Source organism: Pyrgilauda ruficollis, unplaced genomic scaffold, assembly GCF_017590135.1.
Source record: "Pyrgilauda ruficollis isolate IOZ18807 unplaced genomic scaffold, ASM1759013v1 scaffold27, whole genome shotgun sequence".
NCBI classification, from domain to species: domain Eukaryota; kingdom Metazoa; phylum Chordata; class Aves; order Passeriformes; family Passeridae; genus Pyrgilauda; species Pyrgilauda ruficollis.
The window spans coordinates 8,482,872-8,506,111 of NW_024524044.1; the positions used below are offsets into that span (position 1 = coordinate 8,482,872).

At 38.7% G+C, this 23,240-nt stretch overlaps 1 protein-coding gene across 1 annotated transcript in view; it reads left to right on the forward strand.

The window, feature by feature from the left end:
* Window positions 1-20,263, forward strand: part of PLXNB2 (plexin B2) — a 241,864-nt gene extending 221,601 nt beyond the window's left edge. The window contains exons 29-38 of the mRNA XM_041471550.1: window positions 1,220-1,376; window positions 2,413-2,513; window positions 3,403-3,487; window positions 9,452-9,606; window positions 11,257-11,417; window positions 11,994-12,141; window positions 12,639-12,703; window positions 13,399-13,474; window positions 15,487-15,561; window positions 18,376-20,263. Coding sequence (XP_041327484.1) covers window positions 1,220-1,376; window positions 2,413-2,513; window positions 3,403-3,487; window positions 9,452-9,606; window positions 11,257-11,417; window positions 11,994-12,141; window positions 12,639-12,703; window positions 13,399-13,474; window positions 15,487-15,561; window positions 18,376-18,480 — 1,128 coding nt within the window. The 3' untranslated portion in view covers window positions 18,481-20,263. The remainder of the gene's footprint in view (window positions 1-1,219; window positions 1,377-2,412; window positions 2,514-3,402; window positions 3,488-9,451; window positions 9,607-11,256; window positions 11,418-11,993; window positions 12,142-12,638; window positions 12,704-13,398; window positions 13,475-15,486; window positions 15,562-18,375) is intronic.
* The last annotated feature ends 2,977 nt before the right edge of the window (window positions 20,264-23,240 follow it).

The following is a 23,240-nucleotide window of genomic DNA, read 5'->3' on the forward strand; positions in this document are numbered from 1 at the left end:
ACTGCCGTATGGCATAGCCTTTCTTCACTTTCTCAAAATACCAGCTATGCAAGTTTATTTCTGAGGTCTGATGTGATAAATTCAGGCATTGTGCTTGGCAGGACTGTGTCTGAAAGCTGCAGTGCTTCACATGTGCCTGGCCTCCTAACTTACCTGACTGACAAAAGATCCACAAGGACCCTAAGCCATAATACTGATTCAGCTAGTGAAAGAAAGAGGTTTTTCATAGTATTTTATTGGGTTTTTTGGTTTTTTTGGTTTTTTTTTCCTCTGGGGAGGTATTCTGGCCATGGTTTTCTTACTTGTTTTTTGTCTATATTGAAACTGACACTTACATAGCAAAAATTCTTTCAAAAAAATCAGTCTAGATTTAGCAAATTACAGGCTTTCAAGAAATTCTCTTTAACATTAAGAAAACCATGTCAATACTATCAGAAAACAGTAATATTTAAAATCCTAGAACTAGCATAAGCTACTTAGGTGTATTCCCTGCAGCTATTAGAGTTATTGGGACAACAGTAGGCAGTAAATGAGGTATTCAAACACATAAGATGATAGAAATTACTTTTATATGTATATATGTGTATGTGTGTGTGTGTTTAATGAACAGGAGGTAACAGGAGTTAAAGTTTGGAGAGCTGAACTACTCACTGCTCATCAGTTGAGCCATGTTAAATTACCATATGTACAGAAGTAGTCTGTTCATCTTTAAAACCACTGCCATGAAGAAAGCATAAAGGAAGGCAAAAGCACATAATATTTGAGGAGGCCAACAAAGTACAGTTCAAATTATTATTGGAAACTCATGGAATTTGAGCACTGCAATACTTGGCCTTTTTATGTTTAGGATTATCAGGTTAAATGTAAAGCATGTAAGGAGTCAATGGTCCAACTGCTTTGTTCTTGCATGTTTCTCTTTAATAAACTCCCAAGACACAGTAGTATTAGCATATTAGACATGACTAAATCTACTCTGTATCTTTTCTGTCTTGCCATAGTGGGAGAAATTAACTGGAATTTATGATGGCTGGTTCGCTGCATAACAGCAAAAGAACCTTCAAATAATCTGTACTTCCATTGCAAATATGTGTTGCTGTGCAATAATCATTGCATGGTGAATTTCAGATACTGTTTGCATTGAAATCACCCAGAAAAACAGATTCAGAGGTAATTCAGCACTGATTTGCCTTAATAACCCTGTACATTCTTTTCTTCACAGACAGTTAATGTATATGTGCAAGAGGGAGGAAATGATTCCATACCTGTGAAAGTGCTCAACTGTGATACCATATCACAAGTAAAGGAAAAGATAATAGACCAAGTCTATCGAAATCTGCCGTGTTCTCAGTGGCCAAAAGCTGACAGTGTAGTTCTTGGTATGTAGTTACTTGTGATACTATATTGAACAGGTGAGATCTGTTGTGTGACTCTGTGTTTTCTGAAAAAATATCTATAAGAGGATTTTATTGCTTGGTTATGGTTTGGCTTGTTGTTTTTTGGTGTTTTTTTGTTTTTTTTAAAAAGCTCAATTCATGTTCAGCTGAATGCAAAAATACAGCATTTTACAGCAATCTAAATATGCTTTAAAAATTAATGTTTTCTTATGAGTTAGGTTTTTTTGACTCTTAAAGTTTTGGTTTACTGTCATCAGTATTGCAAGAGCCTGTTAATGACTATTGGCACAAATGAATTCATGTCTGACAGAGTCAGTATCTCAGGTACTAATTAATGTGATAATGACAGCATGGATAATTAACTGATGGAGAAGTAATGATGCAATTTCAGAAACTGGTACTGATTTTTAGTTGCCTTAATGATGGTTATTCAAAAGAATTATAACTTACAGGAACTGCACTTTTAGGAGATGATGTACCACTTAGTCTCTGAAAAATCATCCTCCTTGAAGACTTTCAAAATAGCTGTTCTCTTCTTGACAAAAAAAAAGGGAAATGGTGTTCCTTAAAAGGTCTAATAGACTCAGCATTAAAGCTCCAATTAATTTTTTTTTTCAATATTTTCATTACTGCATTAATCTGAAAGTAGAAGATGGAATTCTTGCACTTCAGAAAATCCTAGTAAATCCTCTAAAAATGTCTTTTCTATTCCATGGAATCCTACTCTGTTTTGGACCGATAGCAGATCTTACTATATATATTTATTGAATTCCATGAGAAGGAATTTAAGTTTTTATGGAAGATAATCAGAAACCATATGCATGGTTAGGAATAGTTCAGGCAAACTTGTGTAATAAAGGCCAAATGATTAAGCAATAAAAACACACACATTGGGGCATGTGCTACATTATTTCTTTTGATGTTCCACTATGTGTCAGTGGGTCTGTAAAACTTCCTTGGAGTAGTTATTTTTGCACATGGTTAAAAGCTGTTTTTTCTCACTTTAATTGCCCCTTAGAATGGCGTCCAGGTTCTACTGCACAGATCCTCTCAGACTTGGATTTGACATCCCAAAGAGATGGCAGATGGAAACGTATCAACACACTAATGCATTACAATGTAAGGTGTTTCAAAAATGTTGTTCACACCTGTTACCTGTTTTCTTGTAATAAATAAAATCTTTATTTGTTGATAGAGAAGTTTCAGTGGTACATACAGGTTGCCCAGATGATAAAGAATCAAAATTGAAACACGGATCTGGGTCTAGTCAGTAAAAGGTTTGGACTGTGAAAGGCTGGGTCTAGATATTCTGCCTAAGCATTTTATATAAAAACAAAAAACCTAAATGCCAGTACCTTGGTTTCCTCAGCATTGAAGTATCCAAATCTAAATTCCATTTTGAACATTCAGCTTTTTGCTGGGCCTCATATTCATCTTTTCTTTTCTTCACCACTTCCTACCCCTGAGAATTGTCTTTGTCCTTGCTGTGCTGCTAAATAGATTTTGAGTTGGTCTGGTTTGTTCAAAAGCCCGATCAGGAGAGTAGATGTTGATGCTGTTGTATGTCTGTTTAGGTTTCATATGAGCACTCTATCACACACTTATCTTTCCTTTTTATGATATTTATTGCTTTCTAACAACAATTAATCCTGATTGGGAAAGAGAAAAGTTGGTTAGTTTTCCTTAAGAAAACAGACAGGTCTTATTCTTCATGATAAACCCCATTTTTGTCCAGAGGGCACCCACACCATGTTGAGGAACCACTTAAGCCTCAAAAAATGCTCCTAATATTTCAGCAATCTCAGAGGAGGTGTTAATGGGATCTCTTAGACAGTGGGAGGGAGTCTGTTCTGAATTGCAGAGCCAGTTGTCCAAGAAGCCTGGGAAGGTTAGCATTTGTCATAGATTCCCTGCAACCAATCACAGGAACCTCAGTTTAGGGCTGAAGAAAGAGGTTCAGTAGCCCATGGCTCTTTCAAAGAATATCTCTGTGTTTCTATTTTCAAAGGTCCGAGATGGTGCCACGCTCATCTTATCAAAAATGGGGATTTCCCAGCAGCCAGAGGATAATCAGCAAGATGTCCCAGGGGAAAGTAAGTGTCTTGTGGCTTCCCTACCTCCCAAGATGGCCAGAAGTCAAAACACACATAGTGATGCTGCAGTTTTGATTTTGTTTATCAAGCACTTCCATGGAGCTTGATATTCCGCACCAGACTATATAGGGTTTATTTGTTGTGTTACCCACTGTACACTTGCAATGGTTTTCTTTGCCCACATTATAAAAATCTTAAACCCTAGGACTTTAACCATAATTGCTGTGCCATGCCCCAACTTAACAGAAAGCACTCTTATTAAACATTTCCTTCCATATTTTGTTCTTTAATCACACTACATCTATAGTCAAACTGTACATTCCATCTTCCAAGAGCTTTATCTCTTTTTCTCCCTTTTAAAGCCTTTACTCACATTCCTCTTCAAATTTCTTTCACTTCTTATTAGACTGAGAATTAAATGCCGTGTTCTAGATGAACCACAGTGCAGACTAGCTCCCCTCTCAGGACATAATGAATCTGATGTAATTTTTGTAGCGTTTCTTACAGCTGTGTTGCCTTGCAAACTCATCTCTATACCTTCAGATTTTGTGTCTCCCTTCCTTTTGAGTGATGTTTCACCAGCTATGCTAACTTGTTTTTTCCCAGGGCTTTTTAGTTGACTTTGATTGTTCCATGCATTTTGTCTCTTTATTAAATGCACCATTTTTCACAATTCCTTTGCTATTTTTGAGGTTTTCAATCCTCTGTAAGTGAGCATCAGGAATTTCCTTGTAATGTTTCTTCTCTTTCACATCACTAACACACCTGCTGCATAATTCTTGTATTGCTGTCTGCTACAGTATGCTGGACTTCGCAACACAGAAGAAACCTGTTAGCTTGCAACTCATCTTAAAAGCTTTTACTTTTGTGTGTTAGTATTCTCTCTAGACCAATTTTCTATATTTCAAAATATCTTGAGACACAATATCCATTACAGCCTTGAATGCACTCAGGTTTTTATGGCAATATTTGTTGTGAATATATGTTCTTTGTCACATGTATTTCCTTTACTGACTTCAGATGTTCAGTTTCTCTGTGGCTTTTTTTATCCTTATATTCAGTTATTTTACATGAGGTAGAATTTAGATTTATGGAACAATAATTGTTGAGATCATTCTTCCTCCCATGAACTCATTTGCTTTTCTCTCTAGCACTGATTGCAAAGGCCATTACTTCACCTAATAGTTTCATTCCTTTAAACAGATTTACTGATCTTAGATTTAATACGTTTTGAGGGCTGGGCAGTTAAACAGGTTGGAAATAATATGCCAGAAATGTACATTTTTCAAAAAGATGGGTCTCAGCTGATAGCTCTGACATATATAGCTATTTAGCAGAAAGGTTCAGACTTTCATTTGTTTTGGGTGTTGGACAGGAAATTAAGATGGGCAGAATTACGTACTGTTTACTTTTTACTCTCTTCTCCTGCTTTCTTTCTTTTGTAACTTTTTTGCACCAGAAAGATGAGTCTTCTAATGGTCATGTCTACACTGCTGCTTCTGTCCTCACCCTTTTACTCCAAGTGCCTGGCATAGCTGGCCAAGCAGTGACTGTTCTGTCACAGCAGGTGCCAACCCAGCATGTTAACTCAAAAAGCCATCCAGTTTAATACAGAAGGCAGTGGAGTGCAGCCAGGCAAGGTGCTGATTCCTAGTCCCCGTTCAGTTTGGCTGCACTGGTGGCTGGGACTATGGTCACCGCACCTCTAAACAAGTGGAGTGGACTGTGAATGGAGCCTGGTGGTGCCCTTAACCTTTGCTTCTTGATAGAGAATAGTGGTCAGCCTTCTGTTCTGCACTGCCAGTCTTCACCTCTTCACCTCTCTACCCTTGTGGCAGGCAGTAGAGGACCAGATCTAGTGTTTTTCTTTTTTTCTTGGGTTAGGTTTTTTACCTTTCCTTCTTCTCTGCAGTTATATCGTTCAATATGATTCAGTATGGTGAAGCTCTTTGAACGAGCATATCTCTACTCCAAGGTGAATTCATTAGTTGTCTGTGTGGCATACTAAATTGTAAAGGAAAAGCAGACTTCTGGGGACAGTGCAATCACACAAGGGCTCTCGTATGTTAGGGAAAAGTCTGCAGAGAATTCAGATCCCAAAGTATCAAGTGCTAACAGCTTCCACCATGTTTCTTCTCTACACCTGTCTTGCACCATGGTAGAGTACAAATTTGGGATGACAGTGTTTCATGCCAAGCTACCCTGCTTTCTTTAGCACTGTAAGGTCCTCAGAGCTATCTGGTGCCAACTTGTTCTATTGGAAAGCTATAAAATGTTACAAAGCTGGTACAAAATGAGAGCCTGCTGTGACCATGATTTGTGAGACACTGTGTATAAAAGGGAGAGGAGAGGATCAGAGGCTTCCCCTCCCACACATACACATTTATATGGCACAGGGATTTACAGGGTTTGAATAAACAGAAATCCTATCCTGACTATGAATGAGGCTTGTGACGAAGTGGATTTCCTTTTATTCAGTCTCATTAACTTGCACCTTTTGCATTGAGAAGTGTCAGCTGAAGCCATTGACTGTCAGCCAAAGTAGGAGGCTTTGCACCGACCGAAAATGTAAAACCATGTTCAGAGATGTTGCTCTAAATCCTGGCATTGCTTCTGTGCTGCTTTTATTCAGAGCTTTTAACAGGAAGACACTGGAAGCTGGAGATTGTGGCAAATTAAATGCAGCATCTTTTGCTTTTGGAGACAATAAATGCAGTTACTAATTTGTGTCAAGAAGGAGAATGGTTCCAGCAATTTCATACTAGTATGTCTGTACTGAACTGTAAACCAAAACAACACATTCTGGTTTTTTGGCTGTTTTTTCATGATATTATGTTTTGGGGGGTTTTTTTGTTTGTTTTGTTGGGTTTTTTTTTCTTTTTTAATTATGAATAAAAATAGACACAGGGTTGCAGATCAGAAATACTAATTAGCAGATCTGTTAGGGCAGCCCTTCCTCCATCTCCATGGAACAGTATTCATGAGGTAGGGGAGACTGGAAGGAAGATAATTTGCTGCAGGTCACACAAGGGGAAAGGGGCTGCTTTGTCTGATGTTTACATCATGGTTCCTACCACTGTAATTAGTCAGCACAGTCAATTTTTGCCATTAACACTCCCCCCAACACCGAATAATTATTTTATACTGGCCAAAGAATGTCCAAGGACCAAGACAAAGAGCTCAGGGGGAAGCATTTGACGCCCTGGACACAATCTTCTTCCTGCTTACAGCTTGATGCTTAGTGCAACTAAGGAGATAAAAAGGAGGTATTTCCCCCTATCTTTTATTTTCTTCATTTCCTACTTTCCCATTGAGGAAAATATTATCTCATAAAACTGTTATTTTCTCTTAGCAACTATGTTGCTGACATGTTTTGTTGGTCCATGAATTTCTCTTCCTCTTTCTTCCTGCTATTTATAGCAATGAAGTGAGATCTTCGGGTTGCAGAAGTTCATCCGGTTGAGCTGCAGTCTCTTGATCCTTACTTTCCTATGAAATAACTACTATTCCACTAGTAGCCAATTCTGCTGTTGCTAAACAAACACAGAACAAACTCAGCTGCATGTAAGAGCCAGTGATCTCAGTGGAAACTACTTTAGCTGTTTCCCTTCTGTCCAAAGTTAAACTGGACCATATACCATCAGGAGGGCAAAGAGAGAATAAATTCCTTTGATTCAAAGCAGGAAGCAGGAGGGTACCAAAGAACTGACATAAGGCTGGAATATAGTTTCTGGTCCAACTGCATGATTTGATCTGTTAATTTCCAAAAGTGAATAACAGGGATTGCAAAAGAAATTCCATACTTCATGCCCAGCAGTGGTTCTTACTGCACTGGCAGATGATTGCTATGAATGGCATCTATTGTGAAATCACAACTGCTTCAAAATAAAGTGATAGCTTTTATTTTTTCTGGCTTCATTCACATGAACTTCCAAGTTGAATTAAGGACTCTCAAAGGACAATGTAATTTAATGTGGGATTTATATTTCTTTCCTACCTTGTTGAAAAGAAGTAAATGTCCCAGAAGACTGCATAACTAATGCTTTTCATGAGAATATATAAAGTAGATTCAAGCAAAAGTGTTGGCTTAGCCAGATTACTCTTAAATGTTATTTTCCCTTGTGATGTAAAATATCAAATGTACATGCAAACTGGGAAATTCAATGTAGCTGTTGAGGAACTTAGTTAATTAACCATTACGGTCAAAGTTAATGCAATTAAAAACTGATATTTTGTGCTGTAACTGGGATTCAGTTATGTTAGTAGTGTATATTAAGGCATAAAACTTAGCAGAATGCAAAATAATTTGTACAGTGGGGCTGAATCACAATTTTATGGGAAAATAACTTCCATATTTTTAAGATGTCAATGATTTTAAATGTACTGATTCAATAACTTCCACTGGAAAAGTACCATTGATTTTAGGGACTATGCCAAGTAGATGCAAAAGTTCAGGGATTAAAGGAAGAACAAACAAAACCAGGAGATTTGAAAGTGACACAGAAACCCTTTTCAAGGAATATTAATGACAAGTTAAAACAATTGTATCATCTCTTTTAGAACTGTCTGTAACAGAAGCTCCTTAGGCATGGAGTTTGTCTGAGCAATAGTGTGATGCTGAAATGCAACACTGCATTTATGCACTGTGTGATCGCTGGTCCAAGCCCCGCACTGTGCATGGCCAAGCCCCAGGTAGCACAGCGAGGCACTGTAACCAGACAAGCTGTCATTATCATCCAAGTGCTTACTCCTGCTTCTGCTTGATTGTAACAGACACAATGTGAGTCTCTCCCTCTGGTTTAAACTATGAATACTGACAAACAAATTTTTAAAAAAACTTATTATAATGTATATGAATTTGCTTCAGTCATTATCTCTGGCTGCTGGAGTTCATGTCATCTCAGTGAAGGGATGTATTTTTCCTCCACTCAGCTACAAAGTCAAGTGGTGCTTATCAAATGCTGATAAAAGGAAGGTTTGAACTGAGGTACCATACTTTGACCTCAGCAACTGGAGTAAAGATGTGAATTGTAACGGTGTTACCTAGAGAAAAGGTTGTACCAGGAGTAGGCTGCAATTTTTATTTTTGTGGTGGCTATGGGATCAGACCTAGCTGAGATTCTATAACTTGATCATGTCTTTGAGAATTCACAAAGAAGAAAAGAAGTTAATTGTATGAACCTCAAAACATACACATATTGTGCTTACATGACTGTTGTGATTTAGGAATGGTATTATCCAATTTATTCTTCTACCACTCCAAGCCATGCACTGCTTGTTCACTTCCCCCTCCCCCTCCCCTGCAGTGGGATGGAGAGGACAATGGGAAACATAAAAGGTAAAAATCATGGGTTGAGATAACAATTTACTCGAAACAGCAAAGAGATGAGAAAAGAAAACTAATGACAGCAGATATAAGAAAAGAAACACTATTGGTCACCATGGAAGCCCCCAACCACAGACAGTACCTGACTGCTCCCTCTGTTATGCTACTCCCACTGCTCCCTTCTGCTTGAAAGTGGCATTACCCCACTGCACCCTCCACACTTATTCCACTGGAAGGAACCCCTTCTCCCCAAAGGAAACTCCCTTCTCCCCACCTGTGACAATGACATGAGGTGATTTAGTCCAACCTCCATGTCCCAGCCATGACCCCTCCTGGCTACTGCAAAAATTATTCCTGTCCTGGCTTGAACCAGGACAATGATCAAATAGAAATTTTCCTATTGTGTGATTCTTTCCTCTCCCTTTGGTCTTGACAAAAGCAAGTTTTTTCAGCTCTGTGTAATTGAACATTTAGTACTTGAGTTGTGTATGTTGGACAGGAACAGAGTAATCTAGATCCCCTTGGCAAGAGGACAGGCATGTTAACGATAGGGAACATGTATATATGTATATGATTACTTTTGTGTTGCTGGTTTGGGGTTGGATGTTTTTTATAATTTTTGCAATTACTGTTTCTAGGGCATGCACTCCTGGAAGATGAAAATAAGGTCTGGCATCTAGTCCGGCCAGTGGATGAAATGGATGAAGGTAAATCAAAGCGGGGCAGTGTGAAAGAAAAAGAGAGGACCAAAGCTATTACAGAGATCTACCTGACCAGACTTCTTTCTGTGAAGGTAGGGCTCAGATGTGCTGTAGTTACACTTCACTTCTACAGATTTTGAGATACAACTGAGGAAATAGATGCAAATATTAGTCATGTGTTCATCTGCAATTTGGAATATGTCATGCACATACAAGCTGGTGTTCAAGGCTTCAAGTGATTAATATGCCCTGAGGAGCATTACTGGGAAAGAGATAACGTACAACTCCTGATCAAAGCTGAGAACCATGATTACGTGATCGTTAAGTAAGGATTTTCCTGGCAAGACAAAGATGGATATTCTGATCTGTGCCACCTGTTTAGATAATACTTTGTTGGGTTTTTCTTTTGTACTGAATGCTTTATAAACTCCTGTATTTCCCGTTATATTTCCCTGTTCTTGTATGTGATCAATGTTCCAGTAAAACCCAAAAAAAAAAATGTTTCAAAATAATAATAGTCCTTTTAGAGTATTTTTAGTGCCTATACTGAAGAATTGACAATGAGCAAAATAATTTTTTTAAACATTTCTCCATGGAGAAAGAATTAATATTTAATGACCACAAAGCCAGGCTCCTTTTGTGAAAATGAAGTCAGTCTGGCTCCAGCTAAGGCCACTTGTCCAAGCGTGGAAGTGGATATGAAGGAAAGTCTTTGGATAGATGTCATAGACTCAGGATGAAGAGCCAAAAACATGTTTGCATCCATTTCTTCTGATAATAAAGCCACTGCTTTGTATTCCCAATAGCCATTTTGTAGGCTGTTACCAAGTCTGGAGCTTTAGTGACTCATAAAATGTTGGTGAGGTGTTACAGCTGAGTTCACAGCTACCCCTTCAGCCCTGGGACTTGTGTGTTCTGGCAGACAGCAGAATGTCTTAGAGCCCCTTGCCATCTGGGTCCCTTCCCTGTTTGGAGGCTGTCAGCTGGAGTCATGGTTGAAAAGAGGATGCAGCCCTTCAAAGGTGTCTGTAGGGCCAGTCAGTTGACTGGGGGTGGGCTCTGTGTGGCCTCAACAGGGTCCTCCCTAAAACAAGGGGCCAGTCTCTGAGGTTGTCGTTGCTAAGACCCAGGGAGATGCCAGAATCCAAGAACACAGCCTTTCTGGACACCTCACTCCTTGGGCTCCATGGATCCTGTGAAGCTGAATCAGACTGGATGTCTGATAAGGCCCATGTGCTTGCCCTTAAATAAAAAGGGCAAATGCTCACTGGTACTTCTTCCTCTCAGTCTCTTTGTAAAAATTGCTGTGCTCTGCTGTCAGAGAAACTGGATGTAGGAAGCTGCAAAACCATTAAAAAGTGTCAAAAAATTATTTAATGTGCACAACAATCCTGAAAGGAAAATGTAGCAACCAATTTCTGCTTCTTCTGTCAAGCAGAAGGCACACCTTTCTGTGCAAACCGTAGGATCTCTGGTGAAGTCACAGCCTTTGAGTCTAGAACATAAAATTGTGCTTTAGGAGGTCTTTACTGTATTGGCAATTTACAAATTGGCAATTTACAAAATTGTGCTTTAGGAGGTCTTTACTGTATTGGCAATTCTCTGCTCTAAGAAATTGTTTGCTTTTTGTCACTCTTAGCACTCAGGATAAAGGCCATCGTATGGATTATATCCATAGGAATAAAAGATGCTGAGTTCAGCTTGTAACACAATATAACTGATTTTTTAAAATTTGCTTTTAGGGGACACTTCAGCAGTTTGTAGACGACTTCTTTCATAGTGTGCTCAACTCAAACCATGTGGTGCCACCAGCTGTGAAGTACTTCTTTGACTTTCTTGATGAGCAAGCAGAAAAACATGACATCAAGGATGAAGATACCATTCACATCTGGAAAACAAACAGGTACAGCATGAACAGAGTCATGTATTGCAGAGAAATAAGAGTATAATTCCCAGGTATATACTAACACTCTTACCACAAATCAAAGTAATTTTCATTTGTAATCCTCAGAATTTTAATTGAGATAATATGTTTGTGTGATGAAAAAGATTCCCTGTAAGCCTAGAAGAGGCAAAAAATGAAACCAGTTTACCTATGGGATTGTCACTGTCAGGTTTGCCATGTCTTACTTTTTGTCTTTCCTCAGAGAAGACTAAAACAAGAGGCAAATGGAACTAGATTTACCTGTCAAATCACAAAATCTAATACTATACTTGATAGTTTCTTTGACCATGCATACATCCTTCCTTGCTCTTTTGGACGCTCAAGATCCTTCTCATATGAGTTTTTCTGAGAGACGTAAAGAGTTGGTTTTCAGGAATGGAACCCAGACAAGCTTGTATAAACATTGAAATATAAAATTAAACATCACAGTTGTGAGGAGGTGAAAGTGCAAAGCCCATACTTGATTTCATGTGATTTTCTTGTAGAATATTTATTGTGTAAAAAGGATTATTTATCTTTTTCCTTGCTTTGTAGCCTGCCTCTTAGGTTCTGGGTAAACATACTGAAAAATCCCCATTTCATCTTTGATGTTCATGTTCATGAAGTAGTGGATGCTTCCTTGTCAGTCATTGCACAGACTTTCATGGATGCTTGCACAAGAACAGAGCACAAATTAAGCAGAGTAAGTGATTTGCATTCTACATTCTGGCTATGTTCATGCCTGACGAGACAAAGGGCATCCTTGCAGACAATACCCATTCTCTGAGGAGATGCAGCTTTGATCGTTTCTTTTTATTTTTATAATGAAGTTAACATTTCACCACTTAACAGGTTGGTGAACTGTCAGTATTTCTGTGTAGTCTGCCAACTGATACTGTTGAAAAAGGAGAAAATAGCAACTGCTTTTATAAAAAGCATGTTTAAGAACTGATCATTTCAGGTCCAGCAATAATTTATTATCACCTTGCATTGATACTTTTGTAAAACTCAGCGATAATATGTGTAAGCATCATCTTTTTATTAAATAGTCCCACCTATGTTAATAAGTATCCAAATGTTAATATATGTAAAGCTCAAGTGTATATGAATATAAAGGCTTGATCTTACATTCTTAACTTTCTTTTGCTTCCTAGAAATGTTCATAAATAACTACATTTTTCTGTATTCTAAATTTTTCAGGATTCTCCAAGTAATAAATTACTTTATGCGAAAGAAATCTCTAACTATAAGAAAATGGTGGAAGAGTAAGTATCAATTATTTTCATGTTTATTGGATTGGTAGGATTTGAAGGCTGTGTAAGAGGAAAAAGGAATGCTGATGTAGTCAAAGTCAGCTGTCAAATATTAAAAATGTTACACCCAAATGTTTAAAGATCCCCTTGGTGGTGGCATTGGCAGAGTTGAAATGGAGCTCTCTTTGGACCCAGTGCATATTCTTGTCTGTACAGACACATGAATAGATTTATTCAGGAGAAAATATGGTGCTGTTTTCTGCAGTTTGCTACCCACATGATCTGTCTAACAAATGCTGCACTTCCATAACTCAGTAGAGATCAAATCCTGAAAACATTTTCAGAAACATTTTTTTTCCATGCTGTCTCAGACTTTATTCATTTACTAATTGGAAATTCTGTTAATATCATGGAAGATCTGCCACACAAAAAAAAAAAAAAAAAACCTCTTGACAGTTTTAAGACCTAAAATAATCATTATCTGCAATTATAGATTTTTTCCTGTGTACATTCCTGAACAATCAGGTACGATTTACCTCTACTGCAAAAGTATTAATGTTGGAAGGCTTACTAGATTACTGAAGGAATCATTGGTATGTTGTGTCTTCTTCCTGTGTTAATAAGGAAGCATGTTTGAAATAACAGCAGAATTGCCAGAAAGACACAGGTTTTTTTACTAACTGAAAATCTTTTTTAATCTCTTGCAGTTACTACAAAGGTATTCGTCAGATGGTGCCAGTGAGTGACCAAGACATGAATACCCATCTAGCAGAGATTTCTAGGGTAAGGATAGAATGCATTTTCTTGTAGTGAAATTGCAACCAAGTGTAATACTGGGGTTTTTTTGTCTTCTCTTTCTGTCTCAACAAATGGGGTCTTTTGTATGTGCAAATATCAGATGATTTCAAAAATCTCTGAAATACTCCTGTTCATTGTAGTCAGGCCAACATTTCAACCTTTGAAATGTTGATTATTGAATGGAATCAAGAATCCTTATTGTCACTAATCTATCTGAGTTATGCAGGGAATAGAGCACAGTGTTTGGATTTTTCACAGCCATTGTGGAAAAATTATAGCACTCTTGAACTGTGCTTTCTCTCCACAGCATATAGAGGATTTTTAGCATCGATCATACTGATAACGAGTAGTGACTGAATTCACAGTGCTACCACAGCAAAAATTAGATTCCAGAAATTAAAGAAGAGGCATGAACATTAAGTATAGCATATTTTAGAACTGTCTATACAGGGGCAATACATCTGCTTTATGGTACCTGTAAGAAGTTCATCATGCTTGCTCAGTGGCAGATTTGGCATTGTAGGTTATTTGGGTTACCTCACGTGGAGAAGAGCAGAGTGTGGTGGTTGCTGTCTGGGACTTTGGTTGGAGACGGGTGGAACAAAGTAATTACAAAACCTGCTTCAGTCTTGAAAGAGCCTGTCTGCTCTGCAGCTCAGCTCAGCTCAGGCAGGCTCTTGCCTTTGAAGCACTCTATTTAACTTGGAGAACCCGGAGAGTCCCTCACCAGTCCTAAAGATGTTGTTTAGCCTGAGCAAGAAGGCAGTGTATTTACCGGCTGGTTTGCTCATTTGCTTAATTTAGTTGAAGAGTTCTAGCGTAAGGAGGATGTTTGGGGAATTTTTTGCAGTTTGTTTATTTCAATGCCCTTAGGACCTAACATTTTGCAGATCAACATCCTCATGAGAGCATTTCTATTTTCAGTCATTCACTACAAAACTCATCTGCAGTGACATTTCATTTTACAGTTCACTTTATTTATTACATAAATTGAGATGTATATAAAATGAGAACATTTGGTGATTAAAAGTAAATTCAATAAAATGTTTTAACATCAGCAGGATATCTTCTTCCTTTCTATTTTCATTATAAATTATGATCAAAATTAACATGGAAGGAGTGATTGAACACTGCAAATTTTGACCAGCTCTAAAAGTGACTTTTATAGAGCAAGGGAAGATGGATGTTTCTCTGCTGCTTTATCCCTGGGGTAATCATTTATGCCAGTAGCAATATTTTGCAATTTTTCATTTTCTTAACTAACTTAAAAGACTAAAGGCATAGCTAGAGACTTGAATCCTACACATTTGAATGAAGAACATCTGTTCAGACAGGTAGAGCACATTCACTAAACAAGTCATATGTGTGGGGGCAGGGAGAAGATAAGGTAATGGAAGGGTTATTTCCTGCTTAATTTGAAGTCCTTTCTCTCTCTCTCTTCTCACCATCACACACCCCACACCCTTCCCACCTTTCTGTCTTCATGTTTCAGGTGGCTTTTTCCAAATGTACATGTGCTCATGATATTCATGAATTACACCTTTGCTGTAGTGGAGTATGAATAATTTCCAGGATGTAAAAAGAGCTGGAGAAAGGATTTCAAACACCCATGATGACCGTGTCAGAACCAATGCTTAATATCTCAACAATATGTAGATTGTACTGAGTAATGCTTTAGCTTTTCACACCCATGCTGCTAACAGATGTTTGAGCTGTAGCCTGTGGTTTGATGTTCAGAATTTAAAATATCTTCTCCCTCCAATATTAAGAGTTGTGGGCAGGCTGGAAAAATACCAGAGGGAAAGTCTTGATCTAAAAATCACCAAACAAAAGTTTTCTCACTCCTTTTCTCTGCCCCGTGTGTCATTTAACAAAAGTTAAACACAGAGCTTGCATTTGGAAATTTTGTCAGTTGTACCCAACAGTTGTGCATGTGCATAAGTTTCAGCTGTGTGTGATCCTATTTTGACATGTTTGCTGCCTGCTTGTGTTAACAGGCACATACTGATTCCTTAAACACGCTTGTGGCTCTACACCAACTCTACCAGTACACTAACAAATACTATGATGAGGTAAGTTATGGCTTTTGTTTTCATGCTTTAATGTCAATGGTAAAAGGTTATGAAAGCTAACATTAGTCTAAAGGAGTGACTTCTGGATTTCACTGAATAATCAAGTAAAAGCAACGCTGAACAAAAACCTTGCAGTTATATACCCTGCTTGGCAATTACACTGGTCAAGATAATGTCCTTATAAATGAACAATTTCATTATGGCTATCTAGTTTTGGTAGGGGTAGTTTAATGGATAGTTTAACAAGATCTGAAAGATAAATAGATTTAAAAATCATTTCTCTTCAGTTCTACCATCCTAATAAGTATATAACAATGTCACTGAGCCAAAAGTCATCAGAGCTATAACAGGTTTCAAGACAGTATGCTTTTTTATTAGGAAAAATCCATTAAACTTGTTTTGCTTGTAGGAATTGGATCCATGACCTTTTTATTAGTTAAAATGCTCTTTAAACTTCCATGTGAGGTACCATCCCTGTTTTGCCATGCCAAGTGAAGTGCCTGCCTACAGTAAACCAAAGCAGAGTAACTGTTGAATTCAAAAGCAGGCTCACAGCTTCAGTTTAAAAAGTTTCTTTGGTTTTTCACACCCTGTGGAAAGGGGGACAAAGAATATCCCAGAGTAGCTGGGCTGTGGCTATGGCTCTCCAAACTTAATCTGAAGACAAAAAGAGAGAAGGAAACTTTTATTCAAAGGTTTCCATGGAAATGAATGCCTCCAGAAAACTCTCAGAATTAAAGCAAGTAAGAACAGATGCCGAATCAAAAAGGAGCACAGTACATGTGAGCTCTCTTCGCTCAGTCTTGCACCTCAGCACAGTTCATGTTTTCACTTACATTTAGCACTAAAGACAGTGAGTCGCATCCTTCACTGCAGCTGCTTTATACAGGAGCAGCCGGCCTGTCACAGCTTTTAAACAGATGCAAGCAGGGAAAATCAAATCACCCTGAGAAGTCTTGCAATGATGGTCAGTGGGAGAAGCAGACAGAAGAATGTAGGCCAGCCCCATGGCATTCCCTCACCCCTCACCACCAGAGCTAAGCTGGCTTTCAGCACCTTCCCAAATATGTCCGTAGTTTGACCTCTTACAAAAACACTCGGAGACCCTGAATGACAGCTGAACTGTAAATCCCTGATTCACCCACAGCTCAGGCAGAGCCACCAGCCTGTGGGACTTCATCAGTGGCAGGCCAGCACACCCCAGTACGTAGCTGCAGCTCTTCCCTTCCACGTACATCACTGTGTAACAATGAGGTGCATCTGATGAAAAGGCTGCTAATTCAGAATTGTGGAGATAATCTGTCAAGAACCATTCAGTAAAATTAATCAAGCTTATTTATTTTCCATGAAAATGTTTTAATTTGCATAAATTGGAACATTTTGCAGCTGCCCTTGTCTTTATTACTGACACAGTGGCTCCCAGCATGTGCTGTACCTTCTGCATCTCTGCAGGGCTTGACAATGACTAAGTGGGTACATTCTAATTGTCCACATTTATATGAAGGATATAGTCACCAGTAGAGATAATAATGAATTATTTAGTCTAGATTTGAGGAGTTACAGCTAGATAAAATTGTTTAAATTAAGGAAACAATATCAAATTAAATCAGGCCCAGTTTAAATACTGCAATAAATGTCTATTAAGTCTCTCTTGTAAAAATATTTTCATGCTTTAAAAACAAATTTATTAAAATAATTGTTTCTAAACAAATTTGCTCCAGTGTTGGAAATGCAAACACTATACCAGCCCTTCAAAGTGAAATTATTGGCTAGATTGATTCTGACTGCATTCATCTCCATTGTCAGTGATGTTCAAGAAGTAATAAGAACCACAGGTAGTGACAGGCAAACTCAATTTTTCCATCTTTGTACTTGCAAGTTTATATAGTATTTAAACAGTGCTAAAGGTTTCTGCTTGATTACACTGTCAGACTTATATTAATAAAGCCAGTTCTAGCAAAGGAATGGTTTTGTCACATAACACATTTTTCTAATGGAGAAATCTAATAGCTGGTGGGAAAGTTTTCCTAAAGGATGGTGGAAATGAAAACCTTTCAAAACCTTTTGAATTTGATTTGGGAAGCCCTAAAAACTCTATTTGAAGAAAAGCCTTCTCATAACAGCTGACCTTTACTGGCTCTTGTTTTCAAATCCCTTGTGTCTTAAGAGTCATATCCTCTTATATATATATTCTGTGCAGCAGAGGCTGTGGGATGCTGGAGGCTCCTCTGAGGAGCTATTTGCTTTCCTGAACTATGTTGTGCTGGGCCAGAGTCTTGGCACTTCTTGGTGAGAGCCAAAAGGGAGCTGCTGGCTTTATTCCTCATATTGCCTACGGACACAGGAGACCTTGCATTGTCCTAACACATGCCTGTGCATGGACCACCCAGGAGCTTCTCATAACTACAGCCCATGGGGATGGGGTATAATTACTGATGGTAAATGACCCTTAACTTTGTAGGGTGCACTGTATGTAAAAGCACTGTTTCGTATTCTTAAATAGCTCTGAGGAAATTCTTCCCCTGCCTGCTCCATCTTGGAATGTAATATTTTACAAGATAAAGTACTACCTATTAATTTGCTTGTATCCCAACATAATGGGAAACATTACAGCAACTTAGATAAAGTAACAGACACAATCATTTTTACTGTCTTTGTGAAAAAATAGAACATCAGGCCTAATAGATGGACTTTGGTACAGAGTGAATGCAAAAGACTCTTTACAACCAAAGTAGAATCAAACACTTGGTCTCAGAACTATGTCATACATTTTAAACTAAATTATTCTAAACTTTCTGTGTTTATATCTTCCAGATTATAAATGCACTTGAAGAGGATCCAGCTGCACAAAAAATGCAGCTTGCCTTCCGTTTACAGCAAATAGCAGCTGCGCTAGAGAATAAAGTGACTGACCTTTGACTCAAAAGCCGCAATAAAGAAATCTGATCTGAAGATGTTCAAATTCATTCTTCCTGTTAAGGAAATAGTGTTCTATTTTTTAATGTATAATTACAACTTTAAATGAAAGATTTCATGGTTTTTTGATAGCAGAGGTGTAATGTAAAGAATTTTTACTGTAAATTATGCTTCTAATTAAAAGCTGTGTTGTGTGTAAATGAATCTTCTGTGGGAAAGAGAGTCCTTTGGTTGGGGGCAGGGTGGGGGGTGGAAGAAGAAAAACCTATCGTTCATTTGATTTAGTGGAATCTGAGACATCAGCATTTAGAATTCATTATGCAAGTAAATTCAATACTAAAGCATCCTTTCTACCTTAAGCAATATTTGTACTAGGAAAACAATAACATACTCAGAGACACATGCAATATCCCCTTTTATTTTGATAACTGGAAATTGACTTCCATAGAGCTCTAAAACTTGGTATGTGCTCATAATGAACAGAGTGAACAAAGTGTCCGATTTCTCTGCAAGATCTAAAAATGGGATTTGCTACCGCACATGGTTCTAAATTTAATTATTTATCTCAATGGTGATGCACCCACCACAGTTGGCCGTGAAAGAAATAAGAGTAATGTCAATGTAGAAGAGTTCTACTGATGAAGTCTTGTTCGGTTCAGAAATCACTGCGAAGAAGGAATCAGTCCTTAAAACTTTAAAACTCTTTGTTATTATTGTGAGTTTTATGATATATGCTAATGTGCCTTACTTGTACTAATTCTGTGAATCTGATGAATGGTTTTGTAAAAAGAAGCAGATCAGAAAAATAAGTATTTATGTGCTATTGAATGACTTTTGTGTGAAAAACATGACCAGCAGAATGCTTGTAATTAGCTGCTTGCCGAGAGTGTGCTGTTTAACATGATTTGATTATGTATAATACCCTATTTTAGAATGGTTCTGATGATTTTTTATTTGAATCTTGGAACTGTCCTAGAAATACCATCACTTGTTTTTATTGTATCTGTGATGTAAAATACTACTATGATATTGGAAAAAATCATATACTCATCTATTGAAAACCACTCAGTCAGTTTTGAGCCTTGGAATGCTGCATTTGATTGAATACACACTATAATCCATAGCAAAGAAAATTGAAATAACTTGTCAGAAAGTGTGTGTTTACAATATAGGTAAGCGCCGTACAAATCAAAAAGTTAGGTACGTCTTCTTAAATTGCTGTATTGCACATCAGAGAACTTTACTTCTCTTTGTCTTGCAAGTTTTTGGCAGTAAAGTAGCATTTTAATGAAGTGCTGCCATCTGTACTCCTTCGTTCATTGTCCTGCCAAGCACCCGGACTCTGCTGACTCTCAGCAAGCCAATGCAGTGTCTGCCGCCCGCTCTCCCTGCCTGGTAGGTTGTCACACGCTGACTTTTACTGTCTGTTGATTTTTTTTTTTCTCCCGTTTTGAAAATTTCCTAGTATTTGTCAGTGGGCCTTTCCTTCAGTTTCTGAAAATCAAAAGCCTCACCAGAACTGGTTTCCTGCCCAGTAGGCTGTGAGCAGTTTTTTTGTTTGCTTTGTACTCGACTTCTTGCATTTGTCTATAATCATTCCTGAACCTGCCTGGGCTGTAACTTATTTTATACTGTTTAGGACTGAGCTATACGACTTCGACAGCAAGGTGCTTTGCCAGTTATTCTTTCATCAACAAAGGCATCCTAATTTCATGGCTAATCTGTTTCTTTTTCATTATTTGTAAATCCTGTTAATTGTAAATCAAATACAATGTTGTTTTTTCCACCAAGTGTCAGTGGATCTTTACTGAAACTGGGGGGATGGGTGTTGAAAGGATTTGTAATGCTCCCTCCGGGATTGATGGAGCAGCAGCGTCCATCAGTCTGTGGTTGGGAAAGGAGGAGCGCCGCACATCCTGCAGATGGAATGCCTGACATCATGCCCTTTTTATTGGCATTTGCTCTGAAAAATGACAGTACTTTGGAGAAGCAAGGATGTAGTGCAACATACCAGAGTGAGGTATTGTTGCCTGATGTATCTTGGGACCTGAAAGCCAATTAAAATACAGTCTCAGCAGCATCTCTCCAGAGAGACCAGAAAGCCCTGCTTGAGGAAGTAGGGCTCTCAGAGGGAACATATAAGTCCCCCATCAGCAGTGACTTGACACAGAGCAATTGCTGGCTGCAGCTGTAGGATGCAGCAGTGCTCTAGCTGGATCCTACCTGTGAGGCAACTGGCGTGTGTGTCTGCTGGCATGTGCCAGTTCATCTTGGATCCATTAGTCATTCTTGGTGCCCTTTTCTCACATCCTGGGAAATTTGTAGGCTATCAGTGCTGCAGTGCTGCCTGCCAGGGAACACAGAGGCAGATAACTGTGAGCAGCTGCAGCTACAAAGAAACTTAATGCCAGCTCTTCAATTTCTTCAAGTCCCCTGTCCAGAAACACAAAGTTGGAATTTGAATTGAAGAACTGACTTGTTTATTTTATCATTTCCCCTTTTGGCTAAGCCCATCCAGTGCTTGTTTTTCCACTCTAGTGCTCTGTTTTGTCCAGACCTAGTTCAGTTTTCATTTTAGCAATCTGATTCTTAAAACCTTCATGCTCCTCATTTAGTTTCTGCTGCTCCTGATACCTGGTTCATCTACAATATAAAAGGAAAAAGCTCACTGCGGGTCTCCCTCCTTTTCACCCTTCTGTAGCTCCTCTAACTGGCATTTCTTAAAGCACAAGAACCTTCTAGCTGCCAAACAGAAATCACTTTATTCCATAGCAGCAGCTGTGAGTGAAGTTCCTTTGCTTGGACACCTCCCAGACCAAGACTGGAGGCTGGTACAGGCACCACCAGCAGGTCTGAATCCCATTGCAGGCAGCAGTCTCTCCAAGAGAGAGAGACTTGCCTCCTTACCTGCAAACATGCAAATAGAGATCTCTTATGATAGGACAAGGTCCCTGTGCCTGCTTGTTTGATATGTAGTAACTCACCCAACTGAACAGGAATGGGGGTTTTTTTGTCTCTGGCCAAGAATTCACTCTCTATTCCTTAGTGCCAGATTTCTCTCTGACACCATACTTGATCTTTTTGCTGCTCTCTGTATGCTATAGATTTATAAGCAAGTGGTTGTGGGTGGAGAGGACGTCAGATAGCTCACATGTATGAGGCATTCATAATTTCTCCTGAAGATGACTTCTCTGATCAGTCTGTTACACCCTACTTGATCCTCCCCCTTCTGCACCCTGCTGTGTTGGGCACATTTCTCAGCCTGCTGTGTCTGAGCTGTATTTACATGCACCCTCTAAAGTTGGCCTTTCTGGTAACCTTTTGAAAATAAACAGAGCCATCACTATAAACAAAACCATACAGGGAATTCAGAAATTCAAACTGGAATTCACAAATTCACAAGCTGTCGTAACACAGGAGGATTTTCAGCCAGCTGCATAAAGATTTAAAATGGCTCTGAGCTTGAAATTCAGCTGTCCTGGACTTACCAGCAGTGATGAGTTTTTGTGGCCAGTACTTTACCATTCCAGGTTCTCCAGCCTTATTAGTAACACAACCATTTTCAGCCATAGTATGCCCTTGATGATATGTATCTACATGGCCTAAAAAAACCCAATCTCTGAGTCTGATAGGGAAACCCCCCTTCTACATGCTTCCCAGGGTTCCAAAACCTCTATTTATTCTGATAATTGTTCTAGTCAGGGTTCCCATATGCACATAAGCATGAGGTGTAACAATTCTCTGAGGAGTTCCTTTCTAAATAATTTGATCTTGAGCAAAGATTGCTTAAGAGTTTTCCCAAGTCTGTTGTCTTCTCTTAGAAAAAACTTACAGGGGAAAATGTTTGGGCTTTTTTTTTCCTTTTTATCTCTGTCTAGAGATACCATTCAGAGCAGTGAGACAGTCAGCTTCAGAGGTTTAAAGGAAGATGTCTACCTGCCATTGACTTGAGTCCTGTGTAATTCTGCCTTACACTCAGAGGAGTTGAAACTTGGCACTTCCAGTCACTAGAGTTGATGCAATGGAAACATAATCACTGTTGCCCTTGTGACTTGTTTTCAACCCCCATTCCAAGCTCAATACAGTCAAACTCTGCGCCTGAAGCATTCCAGGTTCTCCATCACACAAAGTTCCTCTCTTAGTTGTCTGTTTTGCCAGATCTGCCTGGAGCACAGGATTCCCTGGAGAATGAATGATAGCAGCACACAAGCAATAATGATCAGTGATTTTTTTTTTTCTCAGAATCTACATACCTAGTCTGTGGTTTTTTTTATTTTGAGAAACCCTCCTTCAGTTGATGAATGATGAGTTTGAAAGCTGGAATTGTAAACTAGAGTTGGTCTTTTAGCCTCCCTCTTTTGTTAGGCTTTGTCTTGATGGGGCCCAAAAGTGATGGTGGAATTCTTGGTGTTTGACAGTTCCTGCAGAACTAAAGGGAAAGAGACTTTCCAGACCCACAGTTACAAGGAAGTTTTCAAAGGTTTTGTTTTCTTTAAATGGTGTCCCCTTTTGCCTCAGTATCAAGGAACATTTCTCCATCCATTAGAGAATAAAGTGGTTTCCCCTGTGCAGGCTTGTAATAACCATCTATGCTGTGAAAGATCACTGCTGCTGTACCAGACAGTCAGGGCTGACTTCTGTCTTGCCGGTGCATACTGCTTGCTGCTGCATGTCATTACCAAAGAGGACAAATCCTACTGTCATTCATAGCCAGGCTATCAAAAGCTATTTCATTTACCCATGTATTCCTGTTTCTCTGCTGC